This window comes from Chanodichthys erythropterus, chromosome 9, assembly GCF_024489055.1.
Source record: "Chanodichthys erythropterus isolate Z2021 chromosome 9, ASM2448905v1, whole genome shotgun sequence".
In the NCBI taxonomy this organism is placed as follows: Eukaryota; Metazoa; Chordata; class Actinopteri; order Cypriniformes; family Xenocyprididae; genus Chanodichthys; species Chanodichthys erythropterus.
In genome coordinates, this window is record NC_090229.1 from 26,123,729 (window position 1) to 26,149,012 (window position 25,284).

The 25,284-nt window shown below is 42.1% G+C and overlaps 1 protein-coding gene and 1 pseudogene across 5 annotated transcripts in view; one reads left to right on the forward strand and one right to left on the reverse strand.

Annotated features, from left to right (window-relative positions):
• LOC137027201 (NACHT, LRR and PYD domains-containing protein 3-like) overlaps positions 1-25,284 on the forward strand; it is a 58,209-nt gene that overhangs the window by 9,097 nt on the left and 23,828 nt on the right. For all 5 annotated transcript variants that reach the window (XM_067395131.1, XM_067395133.1, XM_067395132.1 and 2 more), the window contains 2 exons: positions 6,970-7,143; positions 20,240-20,413. In XM_067395131.1, coding sequence (XP_067251232.1) covers positions 6,970-7,143; positions 20,240-20,413 — 348 coding nt within the window. The remainder of the gene's footprint in view (positions 1-6,969; positions 7,144-20,239; positions 20,414-25,284) is intronic.
• Positions 10,821-10,937, reverse strand: LOC137027446 (5S ribosomal RNA; annotated as a pseudogene).

Genomic DNA, 25,284 nt, shown 5'->3' on the forward strand with positions numbered 1-25,284 from the left:
GGAATGGAGTGAGTCCGGTGGCAGGTTGACGCAGGGAATTTTGTGCGTACTCGGCCCAACCCAAATACTGGTTCCAAGAGTCCTGGTGGTCGTGGCAGAAGGTATGGAGGAAGCAGCCAATTTCCTGGATCTTCCTTTCCGTCTGCCCGTTCGACTGTGGATGGTATCCGGATGATAGACTTACGGTCACACCTAGGAGCGAATGGAAGGCTTTCCACACTCGGGAGATGAACTGAGGACCTCTGTCTGAGACGATGTCTTCTGGTATTCCAAAGTACCTGAACACGTGATTGAACATAAGTTCAGCTGTCTCCATGGCGGTGGGTAACCCTCTTAGTGGAACTAGACGACATGACTTGGAGAAACGGTCGATGATTACTAGAATGCAGGTGCAGCCCTCTGATTCGGGTAGATCCGTTACAAAGTCCACTCCTAGGTGTGACCAGGGTCGGTTAGGAACGGGCAGAGGATGGAGCTTGCCGGATGGGAGATGGCGAGGGCTCTTGGAAATGGCGCACTCCCTGCAGCCCTGCACGTACCTTCTGACATCAGATGCCATACTCGGCCACCAGAAGCGTTCCCTTAGCAACGAGAGGGTCTCATTTACCCCCGGGTGGCCAGTGCCTAGCGAAGAGTGGGCTGTGTGGATAAGTGGAGTGCGTCGTGCTCGGGTGATGTATAGCAAGCCAGGTGGGCAACCCGACGGAGGGTTAGTGGAAGCATTGGAGGAGGGAATGGTCTCTTCTGACCAGGAGATGGGACTTATGATGATGGAACTAGGGAGGATGGATTCAGGTTCAGCGGTGGTTTCTCCAGGAGCGTGAAGTTGAGAGAGAGCGTCTGCTTTGACATTTTTTGATCCAGGACGATAGGAAATGGTGAAGTCAAATCGGGAGAAGAATAAGGCCCAGCGTGCTTGTCTAGGGTTTAATCTTTTGGCGGCTCGTAAGTATTCCAGATTCTTATGGTCTGTCAGCACAAGGAACTGATGTTTGGCTCCCTCCAACCAATGCCTCCACTCTTCTAGAGCCAACTTCACGGCTAGGAGTTCCCTGTTTCCTATGTCGTAGTTGACCTCCGCCGGGTTTAGCTTGCGGGAGAAGAAGGCGCATGGGTGGAGTCTACTTGGTGTCCCCTGCTGCTGAGACAAAACGGCTCCCACTCCTGTGGTGGAGGCGTCCACCTCCACGACGAAAGGGAGGTCCGGGTTAGGGTGGACGAGGAGGGGAGCGGTGGTGAAGGCTTCTTTGAGGCTTTCGAAGGAGTTGGTGGCAGCTGGTGTCCAGGACAGAGACTTGGGCTGGTTACGGAGCAGGTTGGTGAGTGGATGGGTTATGGAGCTGTAATTCTTGATGATAGAAATCGGCAAAGCCGAGGAAACGTTGGAGTTCTTTTATGGATGTAGGGATTGGCCAGGTCTTGATGGCGTCCACCTTCCCCTCGTCCATCCGGATGCCACTGTGATCAATGATGTACCCGAGGAAGTGAACAGAAGGTTGATGAAAGGAGCACTTTCCGGCCTTGAGGAAGAGATGGAACTGGCGAAGTTGTTGGAGGACCTCCGCAACGTGATGGCGATGTTCGGCCAGGCTCCGGGAGTATATCAGGATGTCATCGATATAAACTAGCACGAACTTGTGGAGGAACTCCCGGAGCACCTCATGTATGAAATCCTGGAATACGGAGGGGGCGTTGACCAGGCCATACGGCATAACGAGATATTCATAGTGGCTGGTGGGCGTGATGAAGGCGGTCTTCCACTCGTCCCCCTCGCGTATCCGGATGAGGTTGTACGCGCTGCGGAGGTCCAGCTTCGTGAACACAGTGGCACCACGGAGATGTTCCAGGGCCGCTGGGACGAGAGGAAGGGGGTAACGGAACTTGATGGTTATCTTGTTAAGGGAGCGGTAGTCAATACAGGGCCTCAAGCCTCCGTCATTTTAAGCAACAAAGAAGAAGCTCGAAGCAGCAGGGGAAGTAGATGGGTGGATGTATCCTTGAGCAAGGGCCTCTTTGATGTATTCCTCCATGGCCTACTCCTCCGGGATGGAAAGGGGATAGATCTTACCCCTTGGCACTGGCTCACCCGGAAGCAGATCGATGGCACAGTCCCATGGCCGGTGTGGAGGCAGCTTGGAGGCTTTCTGCGGGCAGAAGACGTCACTGAAGGGGGCGTAGCATTCTGGGATTTCGGTGGAACGTTTCTCAACTGGACTCTCGATGGAGGTGGTGCAGATGGCTAGATCATGAGAGGATGGTACCTGAGGAACTGGAAGGTCAGAGAAACAGCTTGAGAAACAGGCTTTGCCCCACTTCAGGATCTCGCCGGTTCTCCAGGAGATGGAAGGGTTGTGCTGCTCCAACCAGGGATACCCTAGAACCACGTCAGAGGTGGATTCCTCCAGAACCAGCAGATGGATATCTTCTTCATGGAGTATGCCGACACGTAGTTGAATGGGACCCACACATCGGCGCACACATCTTCGGCTCAATGGTTTTCCTGTGATTGAGTTGATCTGATAAACAGTCGGAGAGGGCGAGGTCTTGAGTTTGAGCTGCCTGCAGAGGGCGCCGGAGATGAAGTTGCCGGCTGACCCTGAATCGAGGAGCGCCACCACTGGAAGGGAAATACCGGCAGCAGTAAGGTTGACAACAGTGGTGAGTGGTTTCATCTTATTGAGTGGAGGAATAATGGCACTCACCATCGGTCGAGGGGGACGAGTTGGGCACGCCGAGATGATGTGCCCAGGTAAACCACAATATAAGCAGAGGTTCAGGGTCAGCCGTCTCTGGCGCTCGGAAGGAGTAAGGCGAGAATTTTCGACATGCATGGGTTCGTGGGCTGGTTCTGGAGGGCTGACGGGTTCTGGTCGGCGGAGGAGATGGTGGAAAAGTGACTGGTCCTGGTGTTCTTCTATACACGACTGCATACGAGAGGCAAAGCGGATGGACAGCTGGATGAATCGCTCGAGGCCGATGGAATCCTCGTATGCAGCGAGATGCAACCGCACCCGAGGATCCAAACCTTGACGGTAGGTGGTTATGAGGGCTTGTTCGTTCCATCCACTGGACGCGGCTAGCGTTCTGAACTGCAAGGCATAGTCGTTAATAGTCATGGAACCTTGTTTGAGATTACACAATCTTTCACCAATAGAGGAGTCGTAGGAGGGTTTACCAAACACCTCCCGGAAGTGGGTTACGAAGGAATCATATGATTGAATGACAGGACCTTTTTGAGACCAGATGGATTCAGCCCACTGCAACGCCTTGCCTTGTAACTGGGAGATGATGAACGCTACCTTGGATACATCGCTGGGATAGAGGTGCGGTTGCATCTCCAGGACCATTGCACACTGCAGGAGAAAACCGCTGCAGTCCTCCGCCGATCCTGAGTAGGGCGCTGGTCTAGCCATGGGACTGGCAGGTGCTGACGGAGAGGAAGAGGTGACGGTGTTTGCGGAAGTGCTGGCTTGTGGTGGTGGAGGTGCGCTGGTGGTGAGTGTTCGTCGGAGAACGTCGACAAGTTCCTGGAAGGGATCCGGGGAGCTCATACTGGCCATGTGCTGTTATGGTCCGGTCTTCTGTTACAACACAGAAGGGACAGAGACGGACTTGGATAGTTAGATGAGCTTTATTGAAAACCAGTATGAGCTGTGGCAGAAGTGCAGGTGAGTAAGCAGTGCAGTAGAATGGTATCTTGAGATGAATGGATGATAACAGAGTCTTTTATGGTTAACAGGTACCGGGAACCTTGGAGCTGGAAACGCTGGAGATACTGGAGACGCTGGGGATGCTGGAGATACTGGAGACGTTGGAGGTAGGGAGCACTCACACGGAGAGGAGAGAACACACGAGGAGATTCTTGGAAGCAGGTAAGTAGATCGTGGTGAGTCCTTAAGGTAAGCATACAGGTAATGTTAATGTAAACGAGACCGGACATCAAGTGGTGTGTGTGAGTGCTCTTTATGCAGACAGTGATGAGGTGCTGATGAGGTGCAGGTGCCGGTGATCAGTATTCTGGTGACTGGGTGCGCTGTGATTGGTGAGCGGTGGAGCCTGACGTGTCTGTGACAACCATGACCTTCAATTTAGAATTAATTATACATTATGCATTATTCACATTAATTATGAACCTGTATTCTTAGTCCTCAAGGAGGTGTGAAAAAAATGGTAGTTATTGATTAGCTAATAGTGAATTACCACATTTGACTATGCACTAACTAATTCATTTATGCAGAGTTTATTGTTAGTTAGTGTATTGTGTTACTTATTTTTTCCTGTGTAGGTATTAATGACGGAACAGTATTCTAAGTGTTACAATTTTTTCTTTTGCAATAAAGTGTTGCAATAAGGTAAGAGTATATATTTGGACATTCAAGTCTATTTTTGTGATTGCTTTTTTTTCAGTTCAAGATTTATCTTGAAATATTCAAACAATTTAACTACAAATAAACAGCATTTGTGTGGCTGCTCAATCCACCCAATGTGCTTCATTTATCAGCTCACGCACAACAGCTATGCAGACGTGAATATTAAGTTTGTTTCAGATTCTACAAATTCAACAAAAAAATAAACAGACAGCACAATGGAGATAACAAATTAAGGATGTCTGTAAAGAAAATGTATCTATGTTTCATTGTGTAAACACTGTACACATGCTGCATGGAATCATTTTTTGGTAATGGAGCATTTTAATAAGAACAAGTACACGAATGCAGTATCAGGCCTGATATTGATACCAATATTGGTACTGGTGCATCCCTGAATTAATTCCTACTGTTCATCATGCTTTCTGTAGTGATTATTTCTGTTTAAAATATATATTTTTAGTGTAAACACAAACATGTATTTGTTTAACCCTTTGACGCGTACGATCACACCGGTGTGATTAGAACGTTCAGTGCATCACGTGATCAACTGCCAAATTCAAATGTGCGTGCGCGCTTTGGCTGGCGCTAACCAGAGACGGACGCGTGCAGCACTTTTCATTTATCATATTTATGCAGTGTTTTCAACCAAATAATGTTTATTTTATTTTTCAGACATTTAAATACACATGAGTACTAACAAAACAATACATTTAGAGTTTGTAAAATACACACTGATGTCTATAGAAGTGGAAATAACAACCCTTTCCATAATAATTAGACAACACGTTTTATTCATATCAGATACACATTGTGAAAGTAACTTAAAAGCTTACTCTATTCTTTCCCAGTTCACTGGCTCACTTACTTTCATGTATTTCGGGAGAAGTGGATGAATTCACATGTTGTAAATCCAACAGATCCGTTTCTCTGTGCGGCGCAAACTAACATGGCGGCGCCCATTGCACTTGTAGCTCAACTAACGCGATCATTATAAAGGTGTTTAAACAGCAAAACATATCCAATTGCACATATTTGACAATCTGAATGTCAGATATTTCATTCTATAGTTGACAAATTTGTGAATATTTTGAATAAAAAAGGAAAAACGAAAAAAAAAAAACATCAGTCATACAGCACTGTGCTGTGATACGTGACAAGCAAGGATGCGTCACCATGGAAACAATAAAGTGATACGTTCTAAATAACAGTGGCCTTAAAAAACTCACGCTGGGGGGTCAGCCAGAATATTTTAAACTTACGTGCGAAAGGGTTAATAAAATTTATACAGTAAATGGAAATAACAAATATACAAAACATCTCCGTTATGACTGTAACCTTGATCCATGAATAGGGAACGAGACACTTTATGGCTGATAGGATTTAATAGATACATGCAGGAGAAAGACGTGGTTTCATCGCAGCCGAATCCAACACCACGCCTAGAAAAGTGGTCCTCTGTGCCTGAGAAATTACACTCTTTTTGGCGTTTAACCTCAACCCCAACATTTTCATGCAAGAAAGACATTTCGATGCCAAACAGCTAACTGAATAGACTGAGCTAAAATCGACCAATTGTCGATGTAGTTCAGAATGTGATGCCCTGAAGATGCAACAGTGCCAGTGCTGCATCCACGCATTTGGTGAAAGTGCGAGGTGATAAAGTTAGACCGAATGGAAGAACCTGATATTAGTACACTTCACCCCCAAAAGTGAACCCCAGGAACTTCCTGTATTGTGGATGGATGGAAACATGGAAGTATGTGTCCTTTAGGGACAATGCAGACTGAGGGGTCTTCCATCTTAGGCATCGCCCAATAACCATGCTCATTGTGGCCAACTATAGAAGAATAGTGTGATGTTTGTTCACTGTGAACTTGATAGGAGACCGGTTTCTTTCACGATCTCCACACCTCAGTGAAAAAACGGAAGGCCCAGACTGGCTGTGCTCGTGAGGGCAGGAAGCGTTCATCAAGTTTACTTTTGGGATGAATGTCCTGCTTCTCAGGACATTAATCCCAAGACATTCTCAATGCTCAATCTGGCAACAGCATCCACCAGCTCCTCATATGCAGGAGAGTGAGATGGCGAGTCCTCAAACTCTCATACCTCAATGCTTTTAACATCCAACTCCTCAGAGCTAGATATGAAGCACTGGTGCCTACCCCAGGGCAAAAGGAACTGCAGTGCATGCTTCCAAACCCTGAGAAAAGGCACGGGATCTAGCAGGTGAGGGTAGAGATAAGGCCGGGCCTGTCTTTAACCCTTCTGCTAAATCCATCTGTGATCCCCATGATCTAAATTGCTGCTGTGCCTTGGCAGCAGTACCAGAACAGGGGAACATGAGCCTGAGCACCCTCCTAGAAGAGTGTCAGGCGGGAGCGGAGCGTCCGTAATGAAAGCTGTTCACAATGTACATAGCCATCATCCTCACACCTCTGGACTGATTTCACAACACAATCATGCAGAGCATTCCCACAATGTCAGTTGACACAGTGCAAGTTCCCTTGAAAGGGAAATACAAACTTTTAAATAAGGTAATCCCTAATCTGACATGTTTATTATAAATTGAGACTGAAGAGTGTGCCATTTTTCTTTACAGGTTGTGGGAATGTAGAATCACAGATGAAGGTTGGGCTGCTCTGACCTCAGCTCTGAGATCAAACCCCTCACACCTGAGAGAACTGGATCTGTCTGATAATAAACTAGGAGATTCAACAATGAAGCTTCTCTCTGCTGTACTGGAGAATCATCACTGTAAACTGGAGAAACTTTGGTAAGATTGTCTCTCTGATAGTTATGATCTCAGACACATTCTCCAGAGTGTTTGGTATTATAATCAACATTAATAAATGTTTTAAATTCGTCATATTCAGTCTTAGCACAATAATACATGCAGCTGATTCATATTCATGTTTCATCACATTACATGGCACCCATTGGAGGTACAGTATCAACATGTCCTCCTTGATCCTTTAATTTATTATGAGTGTTAAATCATATTTATTTACTCCAACACACAGCAAAGTAAAAGTATATAAAATAAAACTGTGGGAAATCCAATAATGCATAAACAAAATTACTATGATTAATTATGAGAAAAAGATTATACGCTGCAGACAGAGCAAACTTCAGGTTGAAGACACATACTTCAGGTTAAAGTCCCCACCGTCGTGAAGCACATGTGTAAACTGTCTAATAGCATGACGTAATGTCATAGGCAGGTGACGTCACAGACCAGGAAACTATAAAGCATACCCAGAACAAAGAAAGCCAGCTTCTGATTGGATGAAGCAAGGCACTCTCAGGCATGCTGGAAGTATGGCAGGGCGACGCAGCATCTCGTCTATTCAGGGAACCAGGTTTACAGATGTATCCTGAGACGTTCCGTTTAATGGGAACTCCCGCTGCGTCAAGACGCGGTGGGAACGCCATAATAATACTAATAATACTAATAATACATTTTATTTATAAAGCACTTTACATTTTAAAGAAAATATCAAAGTGCTACAATAGAGGCAAAAAAACCCCACTATGCCATAATACGCCAAAAGAGCCTGTAAGTCTCCAAATCTTTTAAGAGATGAAACGGCCAGCAGAAAAATAGTTTTGAGAGTGAGGAACTTTTCAGGAACCTCTTCCAAGGGTTCGAAAGGAGCCAGGGTCAGACCCTCTAGTACTATGGCTAGATCCCAAACCGGTGTTCTTGTGCGCTGAGCAGGCCTCAGCCTCAGTGTACCACAGAGAAATCATGTGACCAAAGGATTCAGTCAAAAAGAAAACAGTCTCCGCTTAATGGCATACAATCTTCTCATGGAAAGGAGCTCTGGATTTGAGAATGGTCTCAACCACCTTGGTGGAGAGACCTGAACTCCTAGAAGGGACACTAGGGGACACTAGGTCGGTCAGAATGGTGCTATGAGCAGCAATGTTAATTTCGTTAGTGAAAACTATGACGAAAAATGTTCGTTGACGACCTTTTTTTCCATGACTAAGACAAGACGATGAGAGACGACACCAATGTCATTTAACGATAATGTGACTAAAACTACACGTGCAATATTGTTAACGAAAAAAGACGAGACTGAAATGTAGCTAAAAGACTAAACACTTTACCAAAATCACTGTTTTGAAATCACTTTTTGTTTTTTGTCGAATAAAGGAGAAACTTAAAATATAAATATAATATATCCTGAATATTGATTTTATACAACAGTTCAACAAACAAAAGGGTAATATTAAGTGATGTACATTTTAAACAGTATTGTCAGTATGTTTGCTCTATTTTGCAACGAAAGCCACAGCACAACTGCAGCACACAAGCTGTGTTTCGTGAACGAATCTGTGGCTTTGAACGAATCGCCAATGATTCAATGATCCATTCATAAATACAGCCACTTGCTTTGATACTGAAAGAATGAATGACTCGATGATAAAAACAGTGACTTACCGCCACCTACTGGTGGTTTTAATGTAATATTTAAAAGTATCACTTCGTTTTTATCATCATTGTATTTATTGAATTTTTTATTTTTTATTTTTTTATTTAAGGCATTATTTATTTTACAAAGGTATTTATAAAGGTAAAAAATGCACTGGAAAAATCGATTTAAGAAGGCAAATATTGTCCCTTAATGGAAATGTGTAACTGCAGTCTAAGTGGAAAAGAGAGGGTACACAGAAGGATGTTAAATCCCTCAGGGGGTACGACACTCTAGAAAGTCTGAGAACCACTGAAAGAGGATATGTACAATTGCACAAGTACTACTGCTAAGAGTGACCTTGATTCAATTTTTTCATAAGCTTAAATGAATTGGTCTAAATAGACAAATTATAATGACTATTTTTATCTAAAGACTACATATAAAATAGCTATCAAAATTAACGTTGGTAACTGTAGTTTGACTAAAAGTAATGACTAAGACTTGACAAAAATGTGATGACTTTTTGTCGACTAAAACTAGACTAAAATATGAAAGACTAAAATGACTAAAATGTGACTAAGACTAAGGAGCATTTTCATCTGAACATAAAGACTAAGACTAAATCAAAAATGGCTGCCAAAATTAACACTGATGAGCAGCAGCCGAACCCCATCCCAGCGAACCCTCTCCAGAACTCCTGGGAGCAGAGTGATCGTGGGAAATGAATGAATGAATGAATGAGGCATTTATATAGCGCTTTCATATGTACTACTGTACACCCAAAGCGCTTTACAATCATATCAGGGGTCTCTCCTCATCCACCACCAGTGTGCAGCATCCACTTGGATGATGCGACGACAGCCGCAGTACAACGGCGCCAGTACGCTCACCACACACCAGCTGAAGGTGGAGAGGAGAGAGAGTGAAAGAGCCAATTCAATGGATGGGGATTATTAGGAGGCCATGATTGGTATGGGCCTATGGAGGGAATTTGGCCAGGACACTGGGGTTACACCCCTACTCTTTACGAGAAGTGCCATGGGATTTTTAACCCTTTGAGCGGTATGGTCCCACATATGGGATTTTTATTTCTGTGCCCCTGGGCGTACGGTACCACATATGGGATTTCGAACGTTCAGCGACGTCACATAACTGCCAGATTCAAACTGTGCTTTCGCGCTCTGGCTGCGAGACGGACACGTGCAGCGCTTGTCATATATCACAGCTATGCAGTGTTTTCAGCCACATAATGTTTCTTTTAAGGTTTCAGACATTTAAATATGCATAAGCACCATTAAACAATACATTTAGAGTTTATAAAATACACACTGATGTCCGACATCAGTGGAAGCAGCAATAACAAATATAATTTGCTGACATTTATTCATATCAGACACAAAATGGGCCTAAGTAACTGTAAAGTTTACTCTATTATTCTTCCAGTTCACCAGCTACTTACTTGTATATATTTCGGGAGAAACTGGTGAATTCACGTGCTGTAAATTCGACTGACAGGACTCTGTGAACTGCAGCGCAACCTAAGATGGCGGCGCCCATCTCGCGTTATAGATCAAGATAAAGATCATTTATAAAGGTTTTAAAACGACAAAGCACACTCACTTACACATATTTGAGAATCGGAATATTATATAGTTGATGACATGGTAAGCAATTTTGCGAATATTTTAAATAAAAAAGGAAAAACTAAATAATAGCGATCCATCTGTCATACAGTGTTATTGTTGCTGCGTTCAGCGCTCGTGACAAGCACGACGCGTCGCCATGGAAACATTAAAGGCAAACGTTCTAAAATAACGGTCGCCTTAAAAAACTCACTCTGGGGGAACAGTTAGAATATTTTAAACTCACGATCGAAAGGGTTAATGACCACAGAGAGTCAGGACCTCGGTTTAACGTCTCATCCGAAGGACGGTGCTTGTTACAGTACAGTGTCCCTGTCACTATACTGGGGCATTAGGACCCACACAGACCACAGAGTGAGTACCCCCTGCTGGCTCACTAACACCTCTTCCAGCAGCTACCTGGTTTTCCCAGGAGGTCTCCCATCCAGGTACTAACCAGGCTCAGCCCTGCTTAGCTTCAGTGGGCAACCAGTCTTGGGCTACAGGGTGATATGGCTGCTGGCTCATACAGACGCCGCCTCTGCCACATACAGCTGTGCATACAGACGCCGCCTCTGCCATGTCTGTACCATAGCATCCAGCCCCAGACTATTTATGTGCCAGGAAAGTAGATGGTCCTCTCACAGACCCCGGGATGAGCGACCACTCATGATCATTCCCAAACCTGTGAGGGAAGCGTCCGTTGTTAACATTATGGACGACAAGGAGCTCTCAACATGGGCCTTTGGGACAGGAACCAAGGCTTTTTCCACATGACTAAGGCACGATGGCAGCGCCGTGTGACCTTGTTCATACAAAAAGGATTTCCCCCTCGAGGAGAACCCCTTGGTCTTGAGCCAACACTGTAAAGGTCTCATGTATAGTAGGCCACAAAAGGTATCACGTTGGACGCTGCTGCCATAAGACCTAACAATCTCTGAAACTTTTTCACAGCGAGTGACTTGCCTAGTTTTACCACATTCACAGCTGAGAGAACTGAAGCAATATGGGCAGGTGAAAGCTGTGTTGAGCCGCCAAGCTCTCTGATCGAACTAGAATCAACCAATCATCGAAATAATTTAGTATGCGAATGCCCTGAAGTCTCAGAGGAGCCAGTGCTGCATCCACACACTTCGTGAAGGTGCAAGGAGATAAACCTAGGCCAAACGGAAAAACCTGATATTGGTAAGCTTCGCCCCTGAAAGCGAACCTCAGGAACTTCCTGTGTTGAGGGTGGATAGACACATGTAAGTAAGCATTCTTACGATTGATTGTCACAAACCAATCCTCCGACTGGGTTTGCAAAACAATCTGTTTGAGTGTAAGCATCTTGAATTTTAATTTCTGCACTGTGCGATTCAAAACACGCAGATCTAAGATGGGACACAGTCCTCCATCCTTCTTTGGAAATATGAAATAATGGCTGTAAACCTTGACTGCTTGTTGGGCGGGGACACCCGTTCTATAGCCCTTTTTTTCAAGAGTCAGAACTTCTTGTACCATAACCAGAGACTGTTCTGGGTTCACTACAGTAGATAGAACCCGTTGGAGCTGGGCAGCCGCAGCCCGGACTAAATTCTGTAACCCACTTCTAAAATACGCAGCACCCATTGAGTTATATTGGGCAGACATTTCTATTCCGGCAGAAAATCTACTAAGGAAATCAGTCTCTCGAGACTGGCCTCTGGTGTTGGCTGTGCGATCAGACCAGTGCCCTGAAACGGCAAACCGGCAGGAAGCGACTGAGCTGATCGCTTCACGACCCTCCTCAGAGGATCGCTGGAGGTGTCTGCACACTGAAGCACGCGAGGTGGCAGGGTTGGCAGAACGACCTCCTGAGGGCACTGAAGAGAAACGAGCACCGTGTAATGAGGTGAACTTTCTTCCTCCCCAGAGGGGACCACCCTCAGAAGCCTGACACCAGTGGCGCCAGGACTTCTTCGCTGAAGACTTCCTAGAGGTGATGACAGTCCTCAGATCTGCCTTCTTCTCTGGAGCCTTCGGCTGCGACTGCCACCCAGACCCCTAACCACCCTGCTTTTGTGGAGGAGCCCGAGTGGCAACGCAGAGTTTTTGTTGAGCTCTGTGTGAGGAGCTCGCACTCGGCTGAGGCTGCTCCCGCCCAGCAGCTTCAGAGACGTGAGATCGCAGGGAAGAATTTTCTGAAACGCCACCACTTGTTTCTTTGCCTCCTGAAACCTGTCGACGACAGTGGTGACAGTGTCGCCAAACAGGCTGTTCACGTCCTTGGACTGGGAATTATGCGTTCCCATGGCACCACTATCAACGCCTATGAATCTACAGCGGTCAGGTGGTACAGCGTTGACGTGTTACATCTGGGAGCTTTTAGAAAACTCCCAGTTTACAAGCTGTAAATACAAGCTCTATGAGGACGTGAACGCTTTTAACAAGCTAGAATCTCGTAACTACAGGAATTACGAGGCAGCGTGAATGCACCTATATATATATATATATATATATATATATATATATATATATATACAGGGTGCGATTTGTAGGGGGGGACGGGTTTCCCCCCTTCTGGTCTATGTATCTCTGCCTCTGCTGAATTAAAAAAATATCCCTCCTGGGTGATGCTACTCCACAAACCACCAACAGAGCATATCAAATAGCAAAAATAAAAATCTTTTTTAACATCACCAAGTAAAACGCTGTGTTTATATAGAACTGTCTCTTTACGACCACAACAAACAGGACACTTTTCAGACGCGAATTCCAACTTCGCCTCAGCGCCAGGCTCAAGTCAAACAAGCGCGGAAAAGCTAACGTTAGGTGACGACGAGGGAGCTTCAGTTGAACAACAGTGAACTCCGGTCAGATGAGATGTTGTCAGACTATGTCGGTAAAACTCAGAAAAATTAACATGACTGTCCAATCAGCCGTTATACTGTGCTCGTCACGCGCACTCAATAATTGCATGCGCAAATGCGCCGGTGCGCGCTGCATAATTACTTTATTATAGCTTAAATAAAGCATAAAAGAAACTACGAACAAAGACCGTCATTGTTCTGTTGTAAGTTAAGTCCATAGACTGTAAAAAAATATGGACGTAGTGTCCGTGACATCACCCATAGAGTTCTGAATAGCAGTTTTGACGCGTAAATGAGGCCGCGGCCATCTTAGCTGCACGTGACCGCACGTCACTCACGGATAACTGAAAATGGGCAAAGAGGCGGGACGAAGTTGGAGCCCATGCGACTTGTTGCTGAAACCACGCCCGCCCTAGCTATCTATCTTAGATACTATCTAAAATATTAATAAAGATAGCAATATCATTAGAAAGTACTAAAGGATTACTGTCAATCTACGGTGATTTTTTTACGATAACGTTATAGATGCTCCAACACCAGTAGGCTAATTAATTTGTGTGGGGTGTGCAAATAACACAAATCAAATGGGATTTCATACCTTTATAATGAAATAGAGATCGCGAGATGAATCCAATCCGTGGCACTTGGTTAATATATATATATATATATATATATATATATATATATATATATATGTACCAGATGTATATCTCTCAAATGTTCTTTCAAACTAATGAGCACGTATCCAAAGTATAATTTTTCAAAATAGTGCAGCAGTTTTAGTTATATCCAAGCAGTGCTGTCGGAGTTGTATATCCTCCTGGTATTGTCATTGTAGTAAATCTCAGGAACAAAACTTTTAGCCGATGCCACGACGATCCAACAACGTGTGTTCCGCATGCGAGCACATGTACACAGACTGACATCTGTCTCGAGTATGCAGCAAGCCATATATTGTATAAAATAATACAGAAAAAAGCACAAATACGACTGAGATGCCAAATTCAGCGACTGAAATGAGCTGCTGAGGTAACATGACGGCTCACAGACAGCAGCGGCATACCTGTCACTCAAGTGACCACGCCCTTAATTATGCAGAACTTTAAGGCTTAATATAATTTAAACGGATGAGCTATAAAAAAATTCACCCCCCTCAGAGTTGTCATGAAGGGCAAAATTCACAGTATAGACCAAAACCACAATATGAACCAGACTGTAAACATGGTTTTTTCTGCTGTAAACTTGGCTAATTTAACATGATGGTCAATGAGATTCTGCTCACTTCTGCAGCCTGTCCCTAGCGGCCAGTCGATGAATTGCAGTTTAATTCACTTCCGTATTGGCTTCACGAGAAACAGGGGGAGGTTGCCGCTTGGTTAAGTCATGAAATTACCAAACATGCGTTTAAAGCTGCCTCAAAACTGTGTATGCATGTATTTGTTGACATGGTTTTAAAGCTATTGTTATCCAATTTGTTGGCCTTAAAACATCTTAAAACTGCACATATGTACACCAGGGAAATCTAAATTTTCTCGGGGAACATTTTCTGACCTCGATAATTATGAAACCCTGCGTACGGCCCGGCTTATATTCTATCTTATATTCTATCCACAGTGGTTTTTAACACATTTTCAAAAAAAAATAAAAAAATCAAAACATCCCCCCCTCTGTTTTTTTCACAAATCACACCCTGTATGTATATATATATGTATATATATATATATATATATATATATATATCGTCGCTGCCCGATGAAACTCACGTATGTCCAAAACGGTTACTTTTCAGGAAGTGAAAAAAACACCGTATTTCAAAAGCAGTTGAATGTAGCGTTGTCATACTTGGTACGGCATCTTTACATGTAACCATATTCTTGTCAGTGTAATGATATAATCCACATTTGACCAAAATTGAGTTTAAATGCATATTTTTCGATCGTATTAAATGCACCGTTACTGCATATTTTACAGTACCGGTGGTCGATACGCGTTCTTCCGATCATTAATTAGAATGGCCAAGTCGCGTTTCATATTGACAGATGAATACGCTCAGTTTATTAAATAGCCTACGTCTTAGTTTATTAAATACGCTTAGTTTATTTAATATTAATTATAAATGTATTAAATGTCTCTTGCAAACTATGAAGGGACAATGAATCAATACACTGACATGGTAATGCTAGACAGATACTTTGTTTGCACAGTCCTACCGTAATTTTGTCACTCCTAGACGTACGTCTGGCGTCAGGGGGGAAACGTTTACCTCGATAAAGGAAAGTCATTGTCTCACCAGGCTATATTTATTTGGCAATGTAACCTCACAGTGTTATTCGGCTATCCAGTGCTGAGCTTCGATGAAACTTCACGAGACCGGAGAGATGCTTCCACAGGGCGGGAGATACGCGGCGTGATTGACAGCTTTGACACCAAATGGATATACGTGAAAATCAGATGACATGATTTCACAACTTTTCATTGGCCATTTAGATATGTGAAGCATACTGTATACGGAAATGAACCTGGACATTCAATCCGTCGAAAAATCTCAAAATCGGCAAAATGGACATACGTGGTTTTCATCGGACAGCGACGATATATATATATATATATATATATATATATATATATATATATATATGCAATATCACGCTCGTAGCCGTGCGATATGGCTGTATATCAGCACGGCTGTGATTCGTCCGTAGGTAATCACAGCATGCTGATATACAGCCATATCGCACGGCTACGAGTGTGATATTGCGCTTATACAAAAGTTCGACGGCACGAGTGTGTAAACAAATAAAAACAACAACGGAGTGTCTTTAAAACCCTCTTTTGTGCAGCACTACTTCCTTCCGCCACGGATTCAAATCTCAAGTTGACAGTTGGACCAAGCCTCCGTTACTAACTCTAAAACGTCACTTTAGAACTAGTAACGAAGGAACGTTCAGTCGCTTCATTGAAACTCATTGAATTTTGTACAGTATGAGAGAGAGAGAGAGAGAGAGAAAGAGAGATCGCCTGAGAGAGTATTACCTGTCTGATACATTGCATTACATTCATTCTTCAAGTCGATCTCCATAATATTATATCCATTATAAAAGTCCGTTTGAATGTCCGCTGAGGAAAGCGATCTTGTATTTGTCCTTTTTTACAGCTATCGGAATTGTCCAAAACATCCATAACACCACAGCGCAAAAACAACTTCCTTTGCAAAAGTTCCTTTCAATTTAAAAGTCTCTTGTGACTCATTGACTCATTCTCCTGTAAAGTGTTGCCGCCATCTAATGGCGTATTAATGTAACTTTTACTCAATCCATATTACGCACTAATGGACATATTTATATAAAATAATATTTATTGAACAACAAATAAACACAATTGTACAGTTCAGTCAAATGTAAAGCACTAGTTATTTAAAAAAACAAACAAACATGGGTCACCCTTTATGCTTGTATGTGGGTTTTTACAAATAATGAATGAAAAGGATTTTAAAGAGCTTGTGACAAAACATCGTAACTCCATTGGATCCTCAAATTGTCAGTCAAACCTCATAAATCCGCCTCACCTCGTGAATGAAGTGCCGCACTCAGTTTGGTCATCTCGTCTATGCAATGCAAAGGTAAATAAAGATCTGATGTTTGAAAAAAAAAAAATGTAAAGCGTTTTCTTTACTCAAAAAACACTGTCTATAAAGTTTAATGTTTTACGTATTTGAAGAGCGGAGAAGAGACTTCGTCTGATATTTCCTGTCTAGTTGTAGCCAATATGCTATATAAAGGATGTAAGGTAACATTAATTATTATCAAATTTAACATAGCACAATTCGACTTGCTCTGGAACAAATAATAGATTAATAAGACCAAAGATTGCCCGTTTTATGTACTCAAATTGAATCATGTCTCATGTTTAACCACTATAAGTGCCAGCGGTAAATCCCCGAAGCTCTGGCCGAGATGAAGCAGTTTGCGGCGCGTACATGACCCCTGAACGGCCGCTGACGCCCTGGAGCTCACATCTCCGAAAACGTCAAAACAAATTGTAAAATAGGCGCTATTATTAAAGATGAATCACATATTTCAGGTCTAAACAACTACATTCTCGTCTAAAAAACTATTAAAACTACAGTTCGTGGTACAACAAGTAGTATTCTCAAAAATTACGGTGGATTTGCTTGTCCGCCATGACGGTCACTTCAAGCGGAGTGATACAAACGGTGAAAAGGTAGGAGGAGTGCTGTTATCACTGAAATATCGCACGGCTATCAGCCAATCAGATTCGAGAACCAGACAGAACTGTTGTATAAATATATATATTTATACAACAGTTCTGTCTAGAAACTTAAAGTCATAATATGTATTTCTGTCAGCAGCAACTAAAATGTGCTTTTAACATACTATCTCTGTATTTAAAAAAAAAAAATGTATTTAGTTACCACTTGTAGTACACTTGAACCCATCTTTCAAACACTTTTAAAATAGACTTATGTATTTCAAATAAATGATTAATATATAATGAATATATACAAAATGTATTTATAATTTATTGCATACAACATTACGAATACATTTTGTATATATGTTTATCATATATACTTATATTTTAAAATAAGTCATAAGTGTATTTCCTATGTCTGATGAGTACATTTAAAGGTGTATGAAAGATCAAGTGTATTACAAGAGGTAACTAAATAATTTTTTTTAAATACAGAGATAGTATGTTAAAAGCATTTTTGTTCAAATTCATGGCGTCTCGAAATAGCACAGTTGAGTACACTTAGATGTTCTTAAGATTATATTAAGAAGTACTAAAGTACAGCTTTTAGTATATTAAGTACAAAATAAGTGCATGAAAATAGAGCACTTTAAGTACATTATGGAAGTGTACTGTGTACTAAAATAAAGTATATTCTACTGCACTTTTTTTCACCTGGGGGAAATGTATTTATAGTGCATAACTTTGACACTTTTATTTAGCACCAAAATAAAGAATGTACTACAAATGTACTTGCTTGTATTTAAGTATTTTTTTTAATACACTCAAGTATACTTTTTTTTTTCCTGGGTATTACTAAGTACAAATTTACAGTAGCTCCGCCCACCAATGTCAGACCAGGTTAAAATCGACACACGTTCTAGTGGTTGCAATGGTGTAGACAGTAATGTGTTGGGTGCGGAGAATTAACTTGTGATGTGATTGATTGGGTTCGAATCTGCCTTTTGCCGAGCTCGCTATTTTCCCATCATATTTATTTTCAATAAAAATGAAGAAAATTTTCTGGAAGTAAATTGCCTAACAAGTGTTTAATAATGATAAAATCATTTACTCTTATTATTGCATTCTGCATTATTTTTTTCTTGGGATACCATGAAAATAAATACTAGTTAAATATCTTACCATTCTACCAGTTTTCACCTTTGATATTATAACAGTGATAAAAATTAAACTTGCATTGACTCAGAAGTATGCGGATGTCCTTTTGTCATGTGCTGTTGCCATGGTGAATCGTAATATCGGAGCTCCATTGATGATGGCTTTTCATAGTTGTGGTGCATGCGCTAAACTCCGAGTCAACCTACTCAGAGTCGACTGAGCTAACTGAATTCAGCTGTTCTGAAACTGAAAACTCAGAGTTTCCCATCTCAAAGTCAGTCAACTCAGAGTTCAAGTTTCAACTCAGAGTTGGTTGAACCTCCTTATTGAAACAGGCCCCTGGACTGCAGGCTGGCCATTTCAGTACCCAGATCCTTCTTCTATGCAGCCATGATGTTCCATGATGCAGCCATTCGTCTGACCACAGAACAGTTTTCCACTTTGCCATTTTAAATGAGCCTTTTAAATGAGCCTTGGCCCAGAGAAAATGCCTGTGCTTCTGGATCATGTTTAGATATGGCTTCTTTTTTGACCTATAGAGTTTTAGCTGGCAACGGTGAATGGCACAGTGGATTGTGTTCACCGACAATGCTTTCTGGAAGTATTCCAGAGCCCATGTTGTGATTTCCGTTACAGTAGCATTCCTGTATGTGATGCAGTGCCGTCTAAGGGCCCGAAGATCACGGGCATCCAGTATGGTTTTCCAGCTTTGACCCTTACGCACAGAGACTGTTCCAGATTCTCTGAATCTTTGGATGATATTATGCACCGTAGATGATGATAACTTCAAACTCTTTGCAATTTTTCTCTGAGAAACTCCTTTCTGATATTGCTCCACTATTTTTCACCGCAGCATTGGGGGAATTGGTGATCCTCTGCCCATCTTGACTTCTGAGAGACACTGCCACTCTGAGAGGCTCTTTTTATACCCAATCATGTTGCCAATTGACCTAATAAGTTGCAAATTGGTCCTCCAGCTGTTCCTTATATGTACATTTAACTTTTCCGGCCTCAAAATGTCTCACTTTCAACATTTGATATGTTATCTATATTCTATTGTGAATAAAATATAAGTTTATGAGATTTGTAAATTATTCCTTTTTTATTCACAATTTGTATAGTGTCCCAACTTTTTTGGAATCTGGTTTGTATATATATATATATTACTTTTCTAACCAGAATATGGGGGGAGTACTCTGGGTTCAGGCCAAATACCGAGCTCGGAGCCCACTCCTCGGACAGCATGGCAAATATGCATACTACTGCGCATATTATTTACTATCTGATTATTTGTAAGTGTGTACTTGTGAATAAATATGACAGAAACAGATACACAGAGCGCTTGCTGAAAACACAGAAGCTAGCGTTCTTTGTTCTGGGTATGCTTTATAGTTTCCTGGTCTGTGATGTCACCCACCTATGACGTTCAGTCACGCTATTGGACAGTTTACACGTGCTTTACGACGCAATCACGCAGGGCCGTCCCCACCGTGTCTTGACACAGCATGAGTTCCCATGAAAGGGAAACATGTACACATACACATACACAAACACACACAAATAAAAAATCCCCAGTCTGATCTGTGCGTTATGAACTGTGAAGAGTGTGTCATTGTTCTCTACAGGTTGTATAATTGTGATATCACAGATGAAGGTGGTGCTGCTCTGACTTCAGCTCTGAGATCAAACCCCTCACACCTGAGAGAACTGAGTCTGTCTGGGAATAAACTAGGAGATTCAACAATGAAGCTTCTTTCTGCTGTACTGGAGAATCATCACTGTAAACTGGAAAAATTGAAGCAAGTTCATCTCTCTACTAGTCACATGATCTCAGACACATTCTCCAGTAGTTTTTAGTGTGATTAGATCTTTGAGATTATAATCAACAATAATACAAGTTTTACATCAATCATATTCAGTCTTAGTACAAGAAGTGCATCTGATTTCATTCAGATTCATATTTCATTACATCACATGACATCCACTGGAGGCCCAGTATCAACATGTCCTCCTTGATATTTTAATTATTATGAGTGTCAGATCATATATTTACACTAACACAGCAAAGTAAAACTATATTAAATAAAAACTGTAAGCAATCAATTCATTAACAAAATTACTGATTAATTATGAGAAAAAGATAATGTGATGCAGACAGAGCAAAAAGTATATGATATAACTGATATTTGAAGGGAAAACTGATATTCACATTTACAGTATATTACTTTAATATTTCTTGTGTCTGTCTTACCCATTACAATTAACACATGACAGTACATGGCTTTTTAAACGCACACAAACACAAGCATACAAACACGCACACAAAATCCTTGTGTGGACTCTCCATAAATGTAACTGTTCGAACTGTATATTCTATCCTCTTACACTAACCCTAAACCTACCCATTGCAGAAAAAAAAAAACCCTCATCCTGTATGATTTCAACCCTCTACGCACACCTTGGCAATAGAATCACCATTGGCTAATAAATAATTTAGTTTACTTGTAGGGTGCTATTTGTAGCGGGTGGGGGATTTCCTACCTTCTGGTCTATGTATCCCTGCCTCTGCTGAATTATTTTTATCCCCGGTGGGGATTAAAAAAACATCCCCCTCGCTGAATTTATATAGAACTGTCTCTTTACAACCACAAAACGGGACACTTTTCAGACGCGCATTCCGACTTCGCCTCAGCGCCAGGCGCAAGTCAAACGCACGGAAAAGGTGCAGGTGACGACGAGGGAGCTTCAGTTGAACAGCAGTGAACTGCGGTCAGGTGAGATGTTGTCAGGCTATGTCAGTAAAACTCCAATCAGCCGTTATACGTGCTCGAAGCGCGAACTCAAGAATTGCATGCGCAAATGCGCCGGCGCGCGCTGCATAATTTATTATAGCTTAAATAAAGCGCAAAAAAAAAAAAAACTACGAGCAATAAACGTCGTTGTTCTGTTGTAAGTTAAGTCATGAAATTACTAAACATGCGATTAAAGTTGCCTCAAAACTGTGCATGCATGTATGTATTTGTTGACATTATTTTAAAGCTATTATCCAATTTGTTCAATCAATCAAACAATCAAACTTTATTTCTATAGCACCTTCCAACAACCAAAGCTGACCAAAGTGCTGTACAACATTAAAAACAAGATAAAAAAAACAAAACAAATAATAGTACAAATAGGTCAGCAGAGCACATTACAACATTAAAATAAAGAGAAGTGTCACAGGGCCACTAAGTGTTAAAAGCCATTCTAAATAAGTGAATTTTAAGTTTGGTTTTGAACAAAGGCAGGTCAGTGATGGAACGTAAGTCAATGGGCAGAGAGTTCCAGAGTTTTGGACCGGCCACTGCAAAAAGAACGGTCGCCCCACTGTTTGCACCGGGACCGGGGGACCTCCAGCAGATGTTGCCCAGCAGATCGTAGAGCTCTGCTGGGTCGGTGAGGGCTCAAAATCTCCCACTTATAGGAAGGTGCAAGGCCATTGACTGCATTAAAAACAAATGTCAAAATTTTAAAATGAATTCTGAACTAGACAAGGAGCCAATGCATGGAGTATAGGACAGGTGTGATGTGCTTGTGTTTCCGACTGTTAGTGAGCAGGCGGGTCGCAGCATTTTGCACAAGCTGCAAACGGTGAAGACCAGCTTGGTTAACTCCCACATAGGGCGCATTACAGTAGTCTATGCTGGAACTTAAAAAAGCATGGATAGCTTTCTCCAGGTCACAATGGCTCAAGAAGGGTTTAACCTTTGCTAGGAGGCGGAGCTGAAAGAAGCTTGCCCTGACCACAGATTCAATTTGCTTATCCAATTTTAGACTGCTGACTAATTTCACCCCCAAATTTTTCACAGCGTGGTTAAAATGGGGGGTCAACGCAACAAGACCAGGAGCTGAAATGCTGGGCAGGTTGGATGTGCCGAACACAATACATTCTGTTTTGTCCTCATTCAAACAAAGTTCTGAGACAGCCATAATTTGATGTCATCTAAACATCTGTTTATGGATTCAAGACTGTCAGAAGAATTGGGGACAACTGGCAGATAGATTTGTAAATCATCTGCATACAGATGGAAGGACACATTGTGATTTGAAATAATTGAACCTAAAGGCAGCATGTACAGAGAGAATAGAACAGGGCCCAAAATGGATCCCTGTGGCACACCAGAGGTCATAGGAGAAGAGGAGGAGAGGTCATCAATCATAACAGAAAATGTCCTATCTGTTAAATATGACCTGCAGTAAGGTCCAACATTACCAGCAGCACAGGCTTTTTCGCATCAAGGGACAAGAGAATATTGTTCTGTACTTACAGCAAAGCGGATTCGGTGCTGTGTCGTGTTCTGAAGGCAGACTGGAATTTTTCAAAGATTTGATTGTTTTCCAGAAAAGAGTGTAATTGAATGAATTTGTTGGCCTTAAAACGTCTTAAAGGTGCCCTAGATTATGTTTTTAAAAGATGTAATATAAGTCTAAGGTGTCCCCTGAATGTGTCTGTGAAGTTTCAGATCAAAATACCCCATAGATTTTTTTTTATTAATTTTTTTAACTGCCTATTTTGGGGCATCATTATAAATGCGCCGATTTTATGCTGCGGGCCCTTTAAATCCTGTGGTCCACGCCCACAGAGCTTGCGCTTGCCTTGAACAGTGCCTTAACAAAGTTTACACAGCTAATATAACCCTCAAAATGGATCTTTACAAAGTGTTCGTCATGCATGCGGCATGTATGCGTCGGATTATGTGAGTATTGTATACTGTTATATTGTTTACTTCTGATTTTGAATGAGTTTGATAGTGCTCCGTGGCTAATGGGTAATGCTGCTCTGTTGGAGAGATTTATAAAGAATGAAGTTGTGTTTATGCATTATACAGACTGCAAGTGTTTAAAAATGAAAATAGCGACGGCTCTTGTCTCCGTGAATACAGTAATAAACGATGGTAACTTTAACCACATTTAACAGTACATTAGCAACATGCTAACGAAACATTTAGAAAGACAGTTTACAAATATCACTAAAAATATCATGTTATCATGGATCATGTCAGTTATTATTGCTCCATCTGCCATTTTTCGCTATTGTTCTTGCTTGCTTACCTAGTCTGATGATTTGGTTGTGCACATCCAGACGTTAATACTGGCTGCCCTTGTCTAATGCCTTTTATAATGTTGGAAACGTGGGCTGGTATATGCAAATATTGGGGGCGTACACACCGACTGTTACGTAACAGTCGGTGTTATGTTGAGATTCGCCTGTTCTTCGGAGGTCTTTTAAACAAATGAGATTTATATAAAAAGGAGGAAACAATGGAGTTTGAGACTCACTGTATGCCATTTCCATGAACTCTTGTTATTTAACAATGCCAAGATAGATTCAATTTTTCATTCGAGGGCACCTTTAAAATGCACATATGTACACCAGGGAAATCTAAATTTTCTCGGGGAAGCATGCCCCCGTACCCCCCTAGCAAACAACACTTTCTGACCTCGGTAATTATGAAACCCTGCGTACGGCCCGGCTTATATTCCATCTAATGAAATCTGAGGTAAACGTGCATTTCTCCAAATGTGTGCACTTTGGGACTAAAAGTTTGTATGTGTATTCACTATGATCACAAATAAAGGGCACCAAAAGCGATTGAATGTAGAGGTTTGTATCTCGTTATTCTATTAATAACTACCGACTGATTTTGCATTTCTATCAGAAATTAAGAATTATTAGTGTAATTTTCAAAAAAAAAAAAAGACTTTTCAACTTTTCAAAGCTTTTTAAATATCTGAATGTACACTCTTAACATCAGTCAATCAAGCATTATATTATGATGTTATGATAATCTTTTTTCCTCATCTCAAAAAATATCTGCGTCCACACGAAACCACTGAAACGACTCAAAATGATGTAGTATACATGCCAGACCATTATGTGGCTCTGTAATTCTGCCAAAGAGATGCATTTAAAGCAGCGAACAAGACTTGGAGCATGCGCATAAACCATAAACGCTCTATACAAACTATAGTAATGCTTAGAAATAATGCTTTATTTTGGCTCAGTAGCTTCTGCAGCATGAACACAAGCATCTGCTATTGCTGTTGTTGTTGCTGTTTTGGGCTGTTAGCGCCGTCTGACTAGGTTCGACACGTGGGTGATGACATCATCGTTTCAGAAAATATACGGATAGGCTGTCCACACGAAAACGCAAAGATGGCATTTTCAGATTTATCCACTCTGGGACCCGGTTTCACCTCTCAAAAATGCCGGATCCGTGTGGACAAAACACCTATCCGATACAAAGTTTGTGCTTTTTCACAAAAACGAGTCTCCGTGTGGACGGGGCCTTAGTGAGGATTTTCAACAGCTCCTCATCCACCGCAGTCAGCTTTTCTGAGAACTCACTGCAGGGGGAATCAGACTCCTGACACGATCAGTCACCCGAGTCGGAGGCTGCAGTGGACATAACGTCTTCGTCTGTAGCAGTGGAGCCAAAGGAAACCAGGTCATGAACATCATCAGAGAGTCAAAGACCTGCTCCACAAAAGTACACAGGGAACCTTGAACGGCCTGCGTGGTGAAAATGTGTGCTTGTCAGATTGGCCTGTTCCACGTAGTGGCCTGGGCCTCTCCTCCCATGGCTCGGCGGTGGTGAGGAGGTGGCTGGCATGCAGTTCAAGATGGTGG